The 14,227-nt window shown below is 43.4% G+C and overlaps 1 protein-coding gene across 5 annotated transcripts in view; it reads left to right on the top strand.

The window, feature by feature from the left end:
- Window positions 1–14,227, top strand: part of LOC309369918 (uncharacterized protein) — a 456,081-nt gene that overhangs the window by 426,511 nt on the left and 15,343 nt on the right. Inside the window, exons 10-11 of one of the 5 annotated variants that reach the window (XM_081911395.1) lie at window positions 357–413; window positions 4,716–4,888. The exons of 2 other annotated variants lie outside the window; for them this stretch is intronic. In XM_081911395.1, coding sequence (XP_081767521.1) covers window positions 357–413; window positions 4,716–4,810 — 152 coding nt within the window. In that variant the 3' untranslated portion in view covers window positions 4,811–4,888. Of the gene's footprint in view, window positions 1–356; window positions 414–4,715; window positions 4,889–9,434; window positions 9,592–14,227 lie in introns of all 5 variants that reach the window. 2 more of the 5 variants (XM_081911391.1, XM_081911394.1) reach the window with 2 other exon arrangements.

Raw genomic sequence — 14,227 nt, 5'->3', positions numbered from 1 at the left:
TGGTGCTTCCTAAAGTCCTTGTTTTCCAGGACCAAGTTCCACACAAATTGAAAATAAATAGCCAATGGATTATATGTGATGAGTAAAGTAATAAACCAAAACAGGATTTACCTTTGGACTGATCCAAAATGAGAGTGACTGGTAAAATTTGGAGTGAGTTAAAAAGTAATTGTAGATTTTGTTTCTTGCACCAAACTTTTCAGAAAAAGTGATTATCTCGCTTTTCACCCATCACCATGCCTCATTATTCCAATCTCAAGAGGGGGGGGGGGAACGCAACAGAATTCAGATTTGTTTTGATAACTATTAATATATTACATGAATGACTTTTAATGCCCATTTTGTGCCTCAGCCAGGTTGCACCTGGGGCAGGTCTTGCCATCTCCCCATCCTTGCTATGTTACTGAAGTTAGGTATGTGTTCTGCAACCGCTTAGTGATTGATAAGAGAGCAGATGGCATGAACACGGACACGGGTTGCAATTCCAGACCATTGGCTTATGTAGTCATTGTTCAGTGAAGCTCAGGGTCCTGACAACTTCCCTCTGGAGAATATGCTTCTTACATGTTTTGAGGTATTGCATTGTACCCAACCCTCAAATAGCAAAATTTACGATCTTGGATAAGGCAATTATTTTAACAGCAGGGAGGACACTTGAAATATGCCGTAGTGTGCAGGTGCCACAAGCCCATGACGTTGGTGGCAATGGACACCCATTTCATGCCAGCCCTTTTGTTTAGCCTAAAAAGCAGGGGCTCTTCCAGAAAGGAGGTGTGTAAAATTCCCTCGTCGATTTCACCCTCCTCCGCCACCTTTCATGGACTTTTTAGTTGGATGCACTGCCCACACAAATCTGACATCGGGGATGGCCTTTTCTTTCTCTCTGGCGAGGGAGACGTTGCTGCTGTAACCACGGTTTGAGGATTAGGCCGAGAGATTAGAAAGGAATCCTTTCATTCTTGGTTTCCCAAGCAGGTGCAAGGCATTGTGGGAATGCCACAGGAAGAACTCCCCCTCCCCTTCCCCACTGTTCTTCACCACAGGGATGGGATAGCACAAATTCCAGGAGTTGTTCTATCACAGCCAAGCCTGGACCCAGCTGACCTCGACGGGAGAGCAAGGGATGCTCAGCAGCATCCCCTGGGATGAGGTGCTTTGTGTGTGTGTAGATATGTGTGAGGATCCACACCCCCCCTCCCCGGATGCATTAGGGTAGAAGGCATTCCAGTGCTTCTGGAATTCCTGCAGGTGTTTCTGAATGCAAAGGGGTCCTTTCAGAGCCTCACATCTGCATCCATCATGTGCATTTGGGCATATGATCGGGCTGTTTGTTTGTTTGTCCGGCTGACTGACGTGGAGTGACTAGGGCTGTTGATCGAAGGTCATCAACAGAATAGCTCTGTTCTCTGGAGTTTACTGGACCCCAACCATCCTGGATGACTCCTGACAGCCTTCTGTTTTTTGGCGGACGCTGCACAGTAGTAGCAGGATTTCTAATAAAGTTGAAAACAATTTGTCTTTTTAGTGTGACAATTGCCTTTGGGGAAGGGGGAGAATGATCTAGGCTGTGCATTAAAAAAACAAAACTATGAGGATTAATATATCATGCTGTCTCATTGGCTCAATGTGGGTGACAAGATGTTTTTAAAAGATTAATTAAAAAATATATCAACCAGAGCGCTAAGTTTTCGTCAACATAAGCAGCAGATTAATCTAATAAAGCACTCACAGATAATTTGGGGGAGGATTTAATTGGCAGGGCTGAGAGGCACTTTTGTTTTTTTTTTCAGAGACCCTCTTAGCTCCAGCACATTTTAGCATAATATGGACCGGAGAAGACAAGATCAAAAATGGATTTTCCTTTGGAGAATTATTGGCAGGGGTTTTGGTTGTCTCTCCCCACTTTTTCTTTTATGAAAATAAACTTCCTTCACGCTTCTTTTGCTGTCCTCAAAATATATTGAGGTTTAGCACTTTGCAGACTTATCTATAGTTGACTCTTCAATTAGTCAGTTGATCAATCATTGAGCATACAGGCTTAAAGAGAAAAGGCCCTTTGATTGGCTGGCTGTGGAAGCCGCTGGGGTATGTGTAACTCAAGCCACATCTCCCGGCTGCCTTGCTCCTCACCTCCAGTACCACCAGCATCCTGTTTTCACTATGAGGGTCTGCTGGACAAAGCTCTGGGATTCAAGCGCACCATCAGTACCAACTTCTCTGAACGCCTAGTCAGCTAACACTCCCAAGAGACAGTCCCAGCACAGCAGAGCCTACAATAGGGATGGGGAATCTCAGGCCCTGAGATTCTGCTCTCTGGGCAATTGGGACTCTCCCCAGGCTACAGCCCTCACTTCCCTGCCATTGCTTGCCTGGTTAGAACTCTGATAGTTCTTCATGTGCAAAAGCCTGTACAAAATGAAAATTTGCATCCATTGCTCTGCCCGTATTGCCTCTATCCCCACCCTCCACTGGCAAGTGGCCTCCAGAAGGCTGCTCAGTCACAGTGCAGGACACACAGCTGAGCAGCCTGTTCTTTGGGACAGCAAGTGGGAGCAACTTTAGTCAATCAGCAAAACTCTTTTCACTGCTTATAAAAAATATATCAGTAAAAGTCCTTGTTAGATTATAATTGAATCTCTCTCCCTGGTTTGGGGGAGATAGTTGTGATCAGCTAGCAGCCTGCTTTGTTATCCTAGCATGCTGGTATATCAGGCTGTATGCATGATCTCAGCCTGCTCTCCTGAGAGCAGAGGAATCATGCTGAGTGGGAGGCCCTATCCCACAAGGCAGTGTACATGGGGAGGTTCCCAGGACCCACTGGTTTCCCAGCCAGGTGGTGACCAGGCCCAGATCTATTAAACTTCAGCAAGGAGGCTGCAAAGTGTGTCCTCTAACCATGCCCCTGGGACCATGACTTGATGATGCATTGAATATGAAGAGCAAATAATGTGTGTGTGTGTGTGTGTGTGTGTGTGTGTGTGTGTACAAAAATCAAAGCCCCAAATTGAAGTTTCACTTAATATGAGCAGAAAGTGTAAGCAGTAGTTTAAGGATTGGTTGCTAAATGCCCATGAATCAAGATTGCAAAGAAGATAGTAGGAGAACAGGATGAATTTGCTTGTGTTCTTCCCTTCCCATCCCTTTTACCTTTCATGCCATGCATTTTAAAATTGAAGGTCCAAAAGCAGGGACTTTTTATTTATTAATTTGTAGGCTACTATGGGGTATAAATGCTCTGGATGAATGGATCTTCCAAACAGTGTGACTTACAGCACAAACCTAACTTGGTCTACTTGGGATTAAGTTGTGTATAGAACTCAGGGCCTTTAGAAGGTTGCTAGAAAAGGAAGTCCTCTAAATAAACTCGCTTTCAGCATTTGAAAACTGTCTTTCAAAGTTCAAAATTCACAACAATTTTTTTTGCGTATATTTCTTAAAATACAAGCTCATTTTATAGCATTTTTTCATGTTATGAACTGATTTGAGTAGTCTGCTCTTTTGATAATGAAACACACACACTTTAAACTATTTTCCACATTTCAATCCCTGGCAGAGTGCTTCCTAATGAGCCAGAAATTGAAACTTTGCCTCCTTTGTCCTTAACACTGGAAGCAGAATCTCACAGTATTCCACTGTGGATCAATCAATTGTGGACTGAATCCACAGCAGAACAATTTAACAAGCCACCCAGAAAGAGTGAGCTGTTTTGTAGAAAGATGGGGCCCTACATTAAAATATATATACATTACATTACATTTAAAAGTTTGTTTTTCACAAACTGTTCGGAGTTGCTGAATGATCTCCAGAATGCAAATGCAAGACACAAAATAAAATAAAACCAGGGCAAACCCAACAAATCTAATCATTTCTAGAGCTGTTATATTGCTGGCAAGCTATTAAGATTTAAATTCAAGTTGCAAATCAGATTCTCACTATTTCTATCATTGCCAAGGGAAACTTTGGTGAGCAGCCCTACATATTCTTTTCTCTTTTTTTTAATGAAGAGTTGGTGATGGAAGAGTTAAAGATACAATGAAAGGCTGTTTTTAATTTCAGCGTGAGCACCACTGATGCACTCTGAAAATCCTTCCTGCAATGCTGAAATCCTAAATTGCCAGTGCCCTGCACCCCACTGGAGCATTTCAGTCTGCTGTTAGTGATCCTCAGCATGTGAAAGATTTGAAGGGGGAGGTGAGCTCTCCAAAGAGGGGTTGGAGCTTGGGGTCTTTGTAGCCAAGAGGCAAAACATTGTGAACCTGTGGAGAAGGAACTCAGAAACCCCCTTGAGGCATGGGGAAAGAGACAGAGACAAAAAGCCTGTTACATGCTTGCAAATCACTCCACTGCTGTTATTTTATTTGCTGGGGTCCGCAGGAGGATTGTTTCACTCTGCACTATTTTTTAAAGCTTTGTGATTTGGATTCTTTTTCTTCCCTTGCACCCCGTCAGAGTGGTGGAGTACCACTTGCACCGAGAAATGTGCAGAGGAAAAAAGACCCCCCAAAGCTAGGGGGAAAAGGGATGAATTAGAAATTATATTAGGAAAGAGGGAACGGGGGAAAAAGAGAGAAAAGCATGAGCAGATATCCAGGTCAACATTTTGCACCTGCTTTCAAGTTTGCAGGCTGTACTAAAAAATAACCGAAACACTTGTGAAACACTTTGCGGCAGGCTTTCAAAGGCGTGATATCCAAAAGTGTTGTTTTAAACTTCAGGCTGCAGATACCTCTCCAACATGTACATGGGAAACTTTGCTATCCATGAAAGTAACATGGGAATTGATGCAAACAGACCAGGCACCCCAAATTAAGGCGGATTAACGAGTCAACAGCAGCAAACAAATTTACAGCTTCAGGTTTTTTTCCTGAGAACTACAATCCGACAAAATGTAAGCATTCTGATTCCCGCTGATGTCAGCAAGAGAGATTAAAGCTCAAGTAAGCCTCACTGAATGCAGAGGGGCTTCCTTCTGATTAAACATGCATTGGTTTGCATTGTTAGTACCAAATGTATTTTCACCACTGAAATCAGTGGTGTATAAAGTGGTTTACCGTAACTTTGGCTGGATGCTGCCCATTAATTCGTTCAATGCTGTTATATACACCGTAAAATAAATAAAAGAGAGGGCATGGTCTGGCCAGTAATAAAACACTGAAAACGCATGGATTTCAATAGGAGAGAATCAAATATAGGTCATCAACAATGCTAGGGATACTCACTGAAATTAAGAGACCTTCAATTTCAGAGGGTCTACTCTGAGTATGACTTAGTTGGGCATCTCCCTATGTGTTTAACTCTCCCACTGAAATGGATGAGACATGGATGCATAACTTTGATAGACCATGCCCTATGTATTAATACATGTTTATTGTTTAGCACTGTGATTTAAAATTCTCAAATCGGCTAAGTGCACTTTAAGCAGCAATTTAGCACATGGTAACCTGGGACCAAGTCCCTTTGAGATTCTGGCTAGACGTGTGCATGATTATGCCTGTAGTCTGTGTTTGAAGGTTGCTAGTTTATACTTGAGCTGCCTGTCCTTGTGCCTAACTAATCAGATTAATTTGATTTGAGTTTTAAGAAAATGATCAGTCCTTTGCTCTAGCTTCCTGATTGTGGCATAGTGTCGTCAGAATGATGTGGTTTGGGACTGATGTGTCTTTCTTTGGAGCAGAAGGCCTAGAACAGGGATGGAGGAACCCTCATGGCCTTCCAGATTTTGTTGGACTACAATGCCCATCATCCCTGACCATGGCCATGCTGGGAGTTGTAGTCTAACAACTCCAGATAGGCCTCATGTTCCTTATCCCTAGTCTATGCCTTATGAACCTATGACAACTGACTAAATTGGCAATAAGTAAGTGACGTATACACTAGGAGGTCATGATTTAGAAGGTTGGTCACATAGTTCTGCGTGAGCAGGTGCTGGAAAGCAGACTTCTGTGTTGAACAAATTCTAGATTTAAGGCAGTTACCAACTTCCACTGAAAGTATAATTGGAGGAAAATTGGGGTTCAGCTACTGAGGGATAGTGTTTTGACATTTCTGAGAGTCTCACTTCTCCTGGTAAACCCAGAAATCACTGGTTGAGACAGTGTTTTAAACTGTTTTTAGTGGATTGTAGTCAGCGCTGGGCCTACTTAGAGCAGACCCACTGAAATTGATGGACCTAAGTTAATTCCAGTGTGCATAATCAGAGTAGGACTGCCATTGGATATAGCTCAGAATGTTTTTAACTGTTTTTCAATTACTTAAAAAAATTTTTTTTAGTCAGTGTGTTTGCTGCCCTGGGCAGCAAGGTGTACAAGGTGGGATATTTGTTGAATTAACAGTGGCAGCAGCAGCAGCAGCAACAACAACAACAACAACAATGCATGGTGGGGGTGGGGGTGGCGATAGCTTAGCGATATGACATTTGCTTTGCATATAGAAGGTTCCTGGTTCAGTTCCTGGCATCTCAATCAAGTGCTAGGTGATGGGATCCCAGATAACCCTGTTGGTCAGAAGACTACACTGGGCTAGATACTGAGGCAGTGTGGTATAGTGGTCATAGCAGGGGTCAGCAAACTTTTTCAGCAGGGGACCGGTCCACTGTCCCTTAGACCTTGTGGGGGGGGCAGACTATATTTTTTTTGGGGGGGGGAATGAACAAATTCCTATGCCCTACAAATAACCCAGAGATGCATTTTAAATAAAAGCACACATTCTACTCACGTAAAACACGCTGATTCCTGGACCGTCCGCTGGCCATATTGAGAAGGCGATTGGGCCGGCTCCGGCCCCCGGGCCTTAGTTTGCCTACCCATGGGTCATAGCCTCTGACTAGGACCGGCGACACCCACACTCAGATTTTCACTGTGCCATGAAACTTGTTTTGTGATTTTGAGCCAGTCACTTTCTCAGTCTCTAGCCTACCTCACAGGGTGGCTGTGGGGATAAAATGGAGGTACATTGTGACTTGCATATCATGTATGCTACCTGATGGAAGATTATAATTTTAAACCCATTTTCTTCCAACATTTCCTAAGTGAACCCATTCCCCCCTAAACTCCTCTATGTCTCCTTTCATGAAGCAGCTTTTTGTGTTTGAGTGTGTCTTTTTAATTGGGATGGAATGATTTTTTGGGAGGGGGGAACCCATCTCTCATCATGCCTCAGGTAGCGCCACCCCCCATTTTAATACTAAATACAAAGAACACACTGGATATCCTGATCCTGACTTTCACCTAGCCAAGCCATGCAATTCTGAATTCATACAGTGGCATTTTGACTCCTAGTTCATCTGAAAGCACTGTAAGATCTTCTTGGTTGTTGGATAGCTTTTAAAGGGCAAAGTTGAGAAGGGGCAAAGCCATTACACTCTTGTTTTATTCCTCAGCAATAAATTACTTTAATGGTTATTGTATCCTATTGTACAATAAAATTGTGTGTGTGTGTGTGTGGGTGTGGTGTTGTCATCGTTGCTGCTGCTGCTGCTGCTTTAGGGTGTAATCACTCAAGCTCAGCCATTAGAAATAGGTCAGAACTTGAGATAAAGTTTAGATAATACATATGTGCAGTGTGTGGTTTGTGGTGCAGGAGAGAAAATACCAGCAACAAGGGGGTGGGGGAATTTCAGTTGATGAAATCCCTCTCCTGGAGAAACGGGTTTACTGCGTGGTCCCCCCCCTCCCTGCCCTTGTTCTCTTTTGCCTCCCAACCAGTGTGGCTGGTAAGAAAAGCACTCTGCAGGGTTGGGGGGCGGGAGACAGAACGGAGGAGAGAGAGGGAAAAAGAGAGAGTCACTTGCAAACAACACAAAAATGCTGTCTTGAGACAGCTCCAACTTAGGAAGTTGAAAAGAGAACAGGTAATAAGTGTGTAAGCCTGAAAAGGTAGCTTCTTCCTCCTGGCTGACAGCTTTTCGGAGGTATTTGCAAGGTGCCTGAGCTGGTAATTAGCACCCAGAGCCAGATGCAGGAAATAGTTCTGGTCACCTCAGACACAGAATGCATAATAAGCTGAAGGGCTTGCTTTTCAATGGGTGATTGACTCCGAACAAAGGCCCCAAACAGAAGAGAGTGCAGGACTTAGAGAACGGTAACCCAAGAGCCACTGGGCTCCTTTCCCATCAGTTTGCAGGGCTCCCCACCACCACCCCGTCACTCTCTTCTAAAGGCTGATAACATATTAAACATTTTGCAAGGCAACGTTTTCTTTAGCGGAAGAAAGAGCAAGGATCTAATGCGTTAGAAAGAAACGTTTTGATGGATAAGGGAAACATATACTGTTCGCAGCCAAAGAGAAATCGTCGGTGATTTATTCCCTACAGATACTGACAGAAGAACTTGCTTTAAAAACAAAACAAAACTACATTCCTTCACAGGGGGTTATTTAGGCAGAAGTCTGCAAGCCACTTGGGACCTAAGTTGATTTTGACTGCTTGATATCAAATGTTTCAATGAATTAATTCAGTCGGGACGCACTGGAGAGACCTTTCTTTCTTTCTTTCTTTCTTTCTTTCTTTCTTTCTTTCTTTCTTTCTTTCTTTCTTTCTTTCTTTCTTTCTTTCCTTCTTTCCTTCCTTCCTTCCTTCCTTCCTTCCTTCCTTCCTTCCTTCCTTCCTTCCTTCCTTCCTTCCTTCAAAAAATCTTTTTATTTTACAAGATTTCTATAACACTTGATTGTAATACAACCTCAAAGCAGTTTATGAAAAGATTAGAACAAAATTATCGGTAAAAACACAGTTAAGAACAGCTATTCAACATGTTCAAAGAATGATCGAACATAAACTGAAAAACACACGCCACCATTCTACATGTTTGGATAGGCTAGCCTAAAATGTTTTTAATGGGTGTACAATGAACGTACCTGCCTGATCTCAATAGGCAGGGAGTTCCAAAGTGTGCTGCCACACTAAAAGATCAATTTCTTACATATGTGGAACAAGACCTATGTGGTGCCTGTACCAGTGCCAGTTCCACAGATCAAAGAGGCTGAGTGGGCATATATGGGGGGAGCCTTTGGGCTTGTCCAGCAGGGCTCTCTTGGTTTATGTTGCCTCTCTCTTGGATCAGAGACAGTGTGCCTCTGTCTACCACCTGCTGGGAACTGTGAATGGGGAGTGTTCCTTTTGGTCCCTAGCTAAGGTCAGCCGAACTTCAGGGACCTGGGAAACCACCAGACCTGACGCATCAGAGGCTCTCATTGATCCCAGGTTCGTGGCAATCCTCAAATTATGGGAGGAAATTATTGTAGTCCTAGCAAGATAGCAGAGGCAAAGCGCTGGTGGGCAGGTAACAATTGCTCATCTGCATTCTCCAAGTACCTGTTCCCATTTCTTAGTGATAGAGCTGGATGGAGCTTTCCCTAAAGCCATTTTGAGCAACTGGAAGACTTGATAACCATCATTGTCTCTGATGTACACTCATGCATACCTTTTCTATCATTTTCAGAAGTCTGTGTGGAAGTTTCTCATTTTGCAAATCTTCGATTCTTCACATTTCCTTATAAGTTTGCAATTTTTTAAAAAAGATCCTCATGAAAGGTTGTCAGCATTTTCTACTAATATACTTGTGTTAGCATGCAATTTTCTCCAATACACATAGATTTGTAAGCAATTTCCTCTAATGCCTTTTTGTGTTAATTTAAGCATTTTATTTATTTATTTATTTATTTATTTATTTATTTGTTTGTTTATTTACCTGCCCTTCACACTAAGGTCTCGGGGCAGGTTACAACAATTAAAATACAGTATCACACAATACTAAAAACAGCTTAAGATAACTTAAAACTGCAAAAATAAGGTGAGTTCTAAAAACAGACATCTCAGGTGTCAAAAGCCAGAGCGAACAGGTTCATCATCAGCATTTGCCAAAAACCCTGTAATGACCTCTGTCGGAACTGAGTCCCACAAATGATATATTTGTTTATGCATACTTTATCCAGTAAATGCTTTATTTATTTGGTTGGAGAACATCATTGCAAAATTTGGAGAACTGCAAATTTCCAAGGATGGAAATTACGGGTGGAAATTTCCAGCAATGGAAATTAAGGGTTGCAGAATCAGTGAATGCAAATTAGGCGGATTTGCCTTTAAATGCAAACTGAATTTAATTTCTCCCACCACCCTTAAGACCACCCCAAAATGCTTGTCCGCAGGCGCACTATCTGTGGCTTAGCTCTTTCATCTGAGCTGCTCCTCCATCTTTCTGGCTGGCTTGTCCAGTGCCATTTTATTAGCACGGCATCTCCTTTGACATTCGGTGGCATGACTTCTTACGCAGTTTAATATAAATCGCCCCCATTGCTCCCTGGCTGCCTTTCTGAGCCCTCTGCTTTCAATTAAATCCATCATCGACTTTAAAGGTATGGCCTCAATATATAGGGTTTACAATGACCCTGAAATACCTTTATCCACACCATCTGAGACTCCTTGAACAACCTTCTGTAGACTCCAGCTTGTGGTTTAAAATACCTAGACACATGGCTTTGCTGTTAGATCCTGTAGCAAAGTACAAGCATCAAGCTGTTTAAAGTCTTTCAAGGTATGACCAAGGCTCGAACTGTCCTCCGCAGTGAGAAATCAGGGGAAGCCTAAATCTCTGGAGGCACTGAATAAAAGATTTTAAAAGCCTTCTTGTGAGTTAAAGACTTCCTTGTTTCATTCCAGCACACGTAGCCTTTTAATCACGTGTGTTTCTGCCAGAGCATCATCACAACTCGTACCACATTGTGGGCGCACAGGAATCCTTTGCCCATTGAATGAACTTCTGCCTTTTCATTTGTTTCTGGTTTCAGGTTTTATTTTATTTTCTTAAAGCAGGGATACCAGCTTACATTTGATTGCCTGGAGTTTAAAGACATTTCTGGACTCAATCATGCTATAAAGAAAGCTATTGTTTTGCCCAGAAGGGCTACTCTGCAGAGATAACCAGCAATATGCCAGAGCTTCTCCAGGCCTCAGAAAGGGAGGTCGTAACAACTTCATAGAGAAAACGGCGAGCTGCGCAGATGGATCAAAGGCAGCAAATGCCACAAAGTAGCAATTTAGATCTAGGACTCTGTATCTGCAGGAAGACACAAAGACTGGAGGCCATTATCCTCTAAGGTGTCCAAGCAGTCGCCTTGTGTTCTGACCTTTCAAAAAATAAAAAAATGCCACATCAGCAATCTTCTCCAGGACTCCTCTTTAACTGTTGCAAGAAGAGCTGTGACAGCTGATTTACCGACTGACCAAAGGTTGCAACACTAAACACACTTGCTAGGGAATAAAGCCCGTTGGATCTGGCAAAACTGTTTAGAGTTCTATGGTAGGGGTGCTTCTAACATGGCAGTTTATTGTAGACCCCAGGGTGATAATGCAACATCTGCACATCACCATCCTCAAAATGCCACCCTATTTCCCTCCCTATCCCACCCAGAAATAGAGATTAACTGATTCTGTTTTTTAAAGAAATGGATTTTCTACAGAACTGGTAAATCCAGATTGCATGGGGGAATAATGAGATGGCATTTCGAGGAAGTTGTTGTCATGTGTGAACTGCTCTGAGCTTTTTGGGGTTGGTTTGTTTCTACGATCAAGTGGTGTATAAATATTAATTAATTAATTAATGAAGATGCATGAGCAGCACTAAGTCCACAATAAGCTGCTGTGTGGAAGCACCGTCCCTCTTTGTTTTTGTATTCTCCTAGAGAGCATCTGCATGCTGCTTAGGCCAGAGGACAGTCCTTCAAGATTCAGGACTGCTTCAATTAAAAATGATGCCATTTATAGGAACACAGGAAGCTTCCTTATATCAAGCCAGCCCATCAACCCATCTAGCTTGATATCGTCAACACTGATTGGTAGACGCTCCCCAGGGTTTCAGATACAAACCTTTCCCAGTCCTACCAGGAGAAGTCAGGGATTGGGGTCAGGGTAGTTATCCCTACTGGTGCGACATGATGTGCTTCTCCTGCAAGCTGGCTTGAAGATCCTGATCTGACAGGTGGCAAGATGGGATGTCAATGAAAACATAAGCACAAACAAATTGGTTTATCAAGCTAGATGGTATCCAAAGCTACAAAGACCAGCCCAGTCTAAAATTTAGTACATGGTTGTCAGAGTTGCCTCCAGGTCCCAGCTCACAGAGGACCAACGCTAGCCGGTAGTAATGTACAAAAGTCTTTATTGAAGTTCAGTTTTCATTTACAAGCTGCAGCGTGCAACTCTACGTCTAGAAGCTAGATCGGCGAAGCTCCGTCTGAGTCTCCACCCCCTGTACACCAGTTTAAGACTCTAGCCTTACTCCATCTCTTCCGTCTCTCCTTTCTCCTCTGGGTCCTTCTGCCCCCCGGGGTCTCCTCCTTCCTGGACTCCTCTGACGCTGACCCCCCTGACTCCTGTCCCTCCTTTCGGCGGGCTTTAGGACCTGGCTCCCTATCCGGGCTACCCACTGTGCCGCTCGCCTGTACATTTGAACTTGGCGCGCGCGCCCAGCTTCCAACCTTCCTCTTGACCGTTTCCTCGCTCTCCGATGGAGGCGTGGCCAATCCTGACTCATCTCCTCCCGCTGGTGGTGAGCATCCTGATCCCGATACCTGTGACTCCTCCCCCCTACTGCGCTCTGGTGGGGAAGCTGGTCCTGATTTCCAACTGCTGCTCTCTGAGTCCCCTCTGGCCCCTTCTTCCTGGGGTGTCCCCCTAGGCACCCCCTTGCTCTGACCATGGGAGCCCCTTTCTGTGAGTCTTCCGATTCACTGGAAAGACTCAGAGACCTCGGACCACTGTCATCGCTTACGTTTCCTTCGGATTCCTCCCCCTCGCTCTCCATTTCCTCCCTTTCCTGTGCTTCTGCTCCTGAGCCCCTGACAATGGTGAAAGACTAAACAAGGAAGTGGTGGAGCCCAAATCTTGCTCAACCCTCCTCCGTTGCTCCTCTCTCTCCTTCCCCTCACTTTAGTCCATCATGAGATCTGATCTTTTTGGCCTAACATCGATCCTGCTACCCCAACTATGCATGTGTGAAATGGAACTGCAGCCCCCAGGATCCCTGGCAGGAGAAGCCATGACCAATTCAGGTTTATAGCACAGACAAAATTTAAGTTAATTTATTTTTACAATAGACGGGAGATCCTTAGAATTCTGATAGCTGCGCCAGAGCCTATTGCTCAAGCCTAGATTCCTGTTATTAATAGCTGGTTTCCAGATCCCTTTAATAATAAAGGAACTCCAGCAGATGAAAAACTGATCTCTCTCTCTCCTCACTTAAATTTAATCTGCCATTCTTTGCCAGCAGCACACATAGCTGAGAGGGTCAGGGAATCATTGTGAGAGTGGAAAAAACACAATTAATTTGGTATCAAAAGGTAATAGGATAAGGCCTCGGAAACTCTTGCCTATTGTTCTGTAGAATTAACTTCTGGAGGTCAGATGCCGCTGGTCACTGACCTCAAACTAAACAAGATATGAACAGGCTGGTTACAAAAAAAGAAATGAGTGCTTTTTATTGATCCCAGCCTGACTTCTGTAAGGGAGGTGTCTTTATCTCTCCTTCCTCCCTGCCTTCCTCCCTCCCTTTTCCTAAAGGATAGCCAAACAAAAAACATTTCACATTTGACATATAACTACGTATAATTTCAACCATTTGTTGTACGAAAGGCACCCAACTTTTGATGTGTAATCTTTCAGCTCATCTCCTACCCCTTTCAGGTGCTACCTGAAGCCATTTCCCCCCCCCCCAACACTTGAACTCTGGAGAGGTATATAATGATCGACCCATTTCTGAGGAACTTGTACCACCTGGCCACAATTATATTCACAAGAAGAGAGCAAGAGCAGGCAGGGGAACTCCCTTGTGGTACCTGCAGGGTTCTTTTTTTCTTCTTTTTCTTCTCTCTTTTTCTTTTGGGTCTGTGTTTTGCTTTAGATTAGTTTTTTTTATCCTTGAGAAAAAGGTTTCTGATATTAATCTTTGAATTCTTTTTTGAACACTAATAAAATTTATTGTTAAACAACAGATACCTGCAGGGTGACTTGAATGTCTTCAGTATGCTAAACCTGCAACTGTACATACACTTATTGGGAGTAATTAGACATTTTTCTGAGCAAAGATTGCCTAATTTAGGGGTGCCCAAACTTTTTTCAAAAAGGGCCAGATTTGATGAAGTGAACATGCATAAGGGCCGACCAAAGTTGTTGAGCTTTTTAAAAGGATTTTATCCCAGGACATATACTGCCAGGGGCCAGATTACATTGACCAGAGAG

Source organism: Podarcis melisellensis (genome assembly GCF_964234715.1).
Source record: "Podarcis melisellensis genome assembly, chromosome: 5".
NCBI lineage: Eukaryota > Metazoa > Chordata > Lepidosauria > Squamata > Lacertidae > Podarcis > Podarcis melisellensis.
Note: the sequence above shows the minus strand (reverse complement) of the source record. Positions and strands in the feature narration are given on the sequence as shown.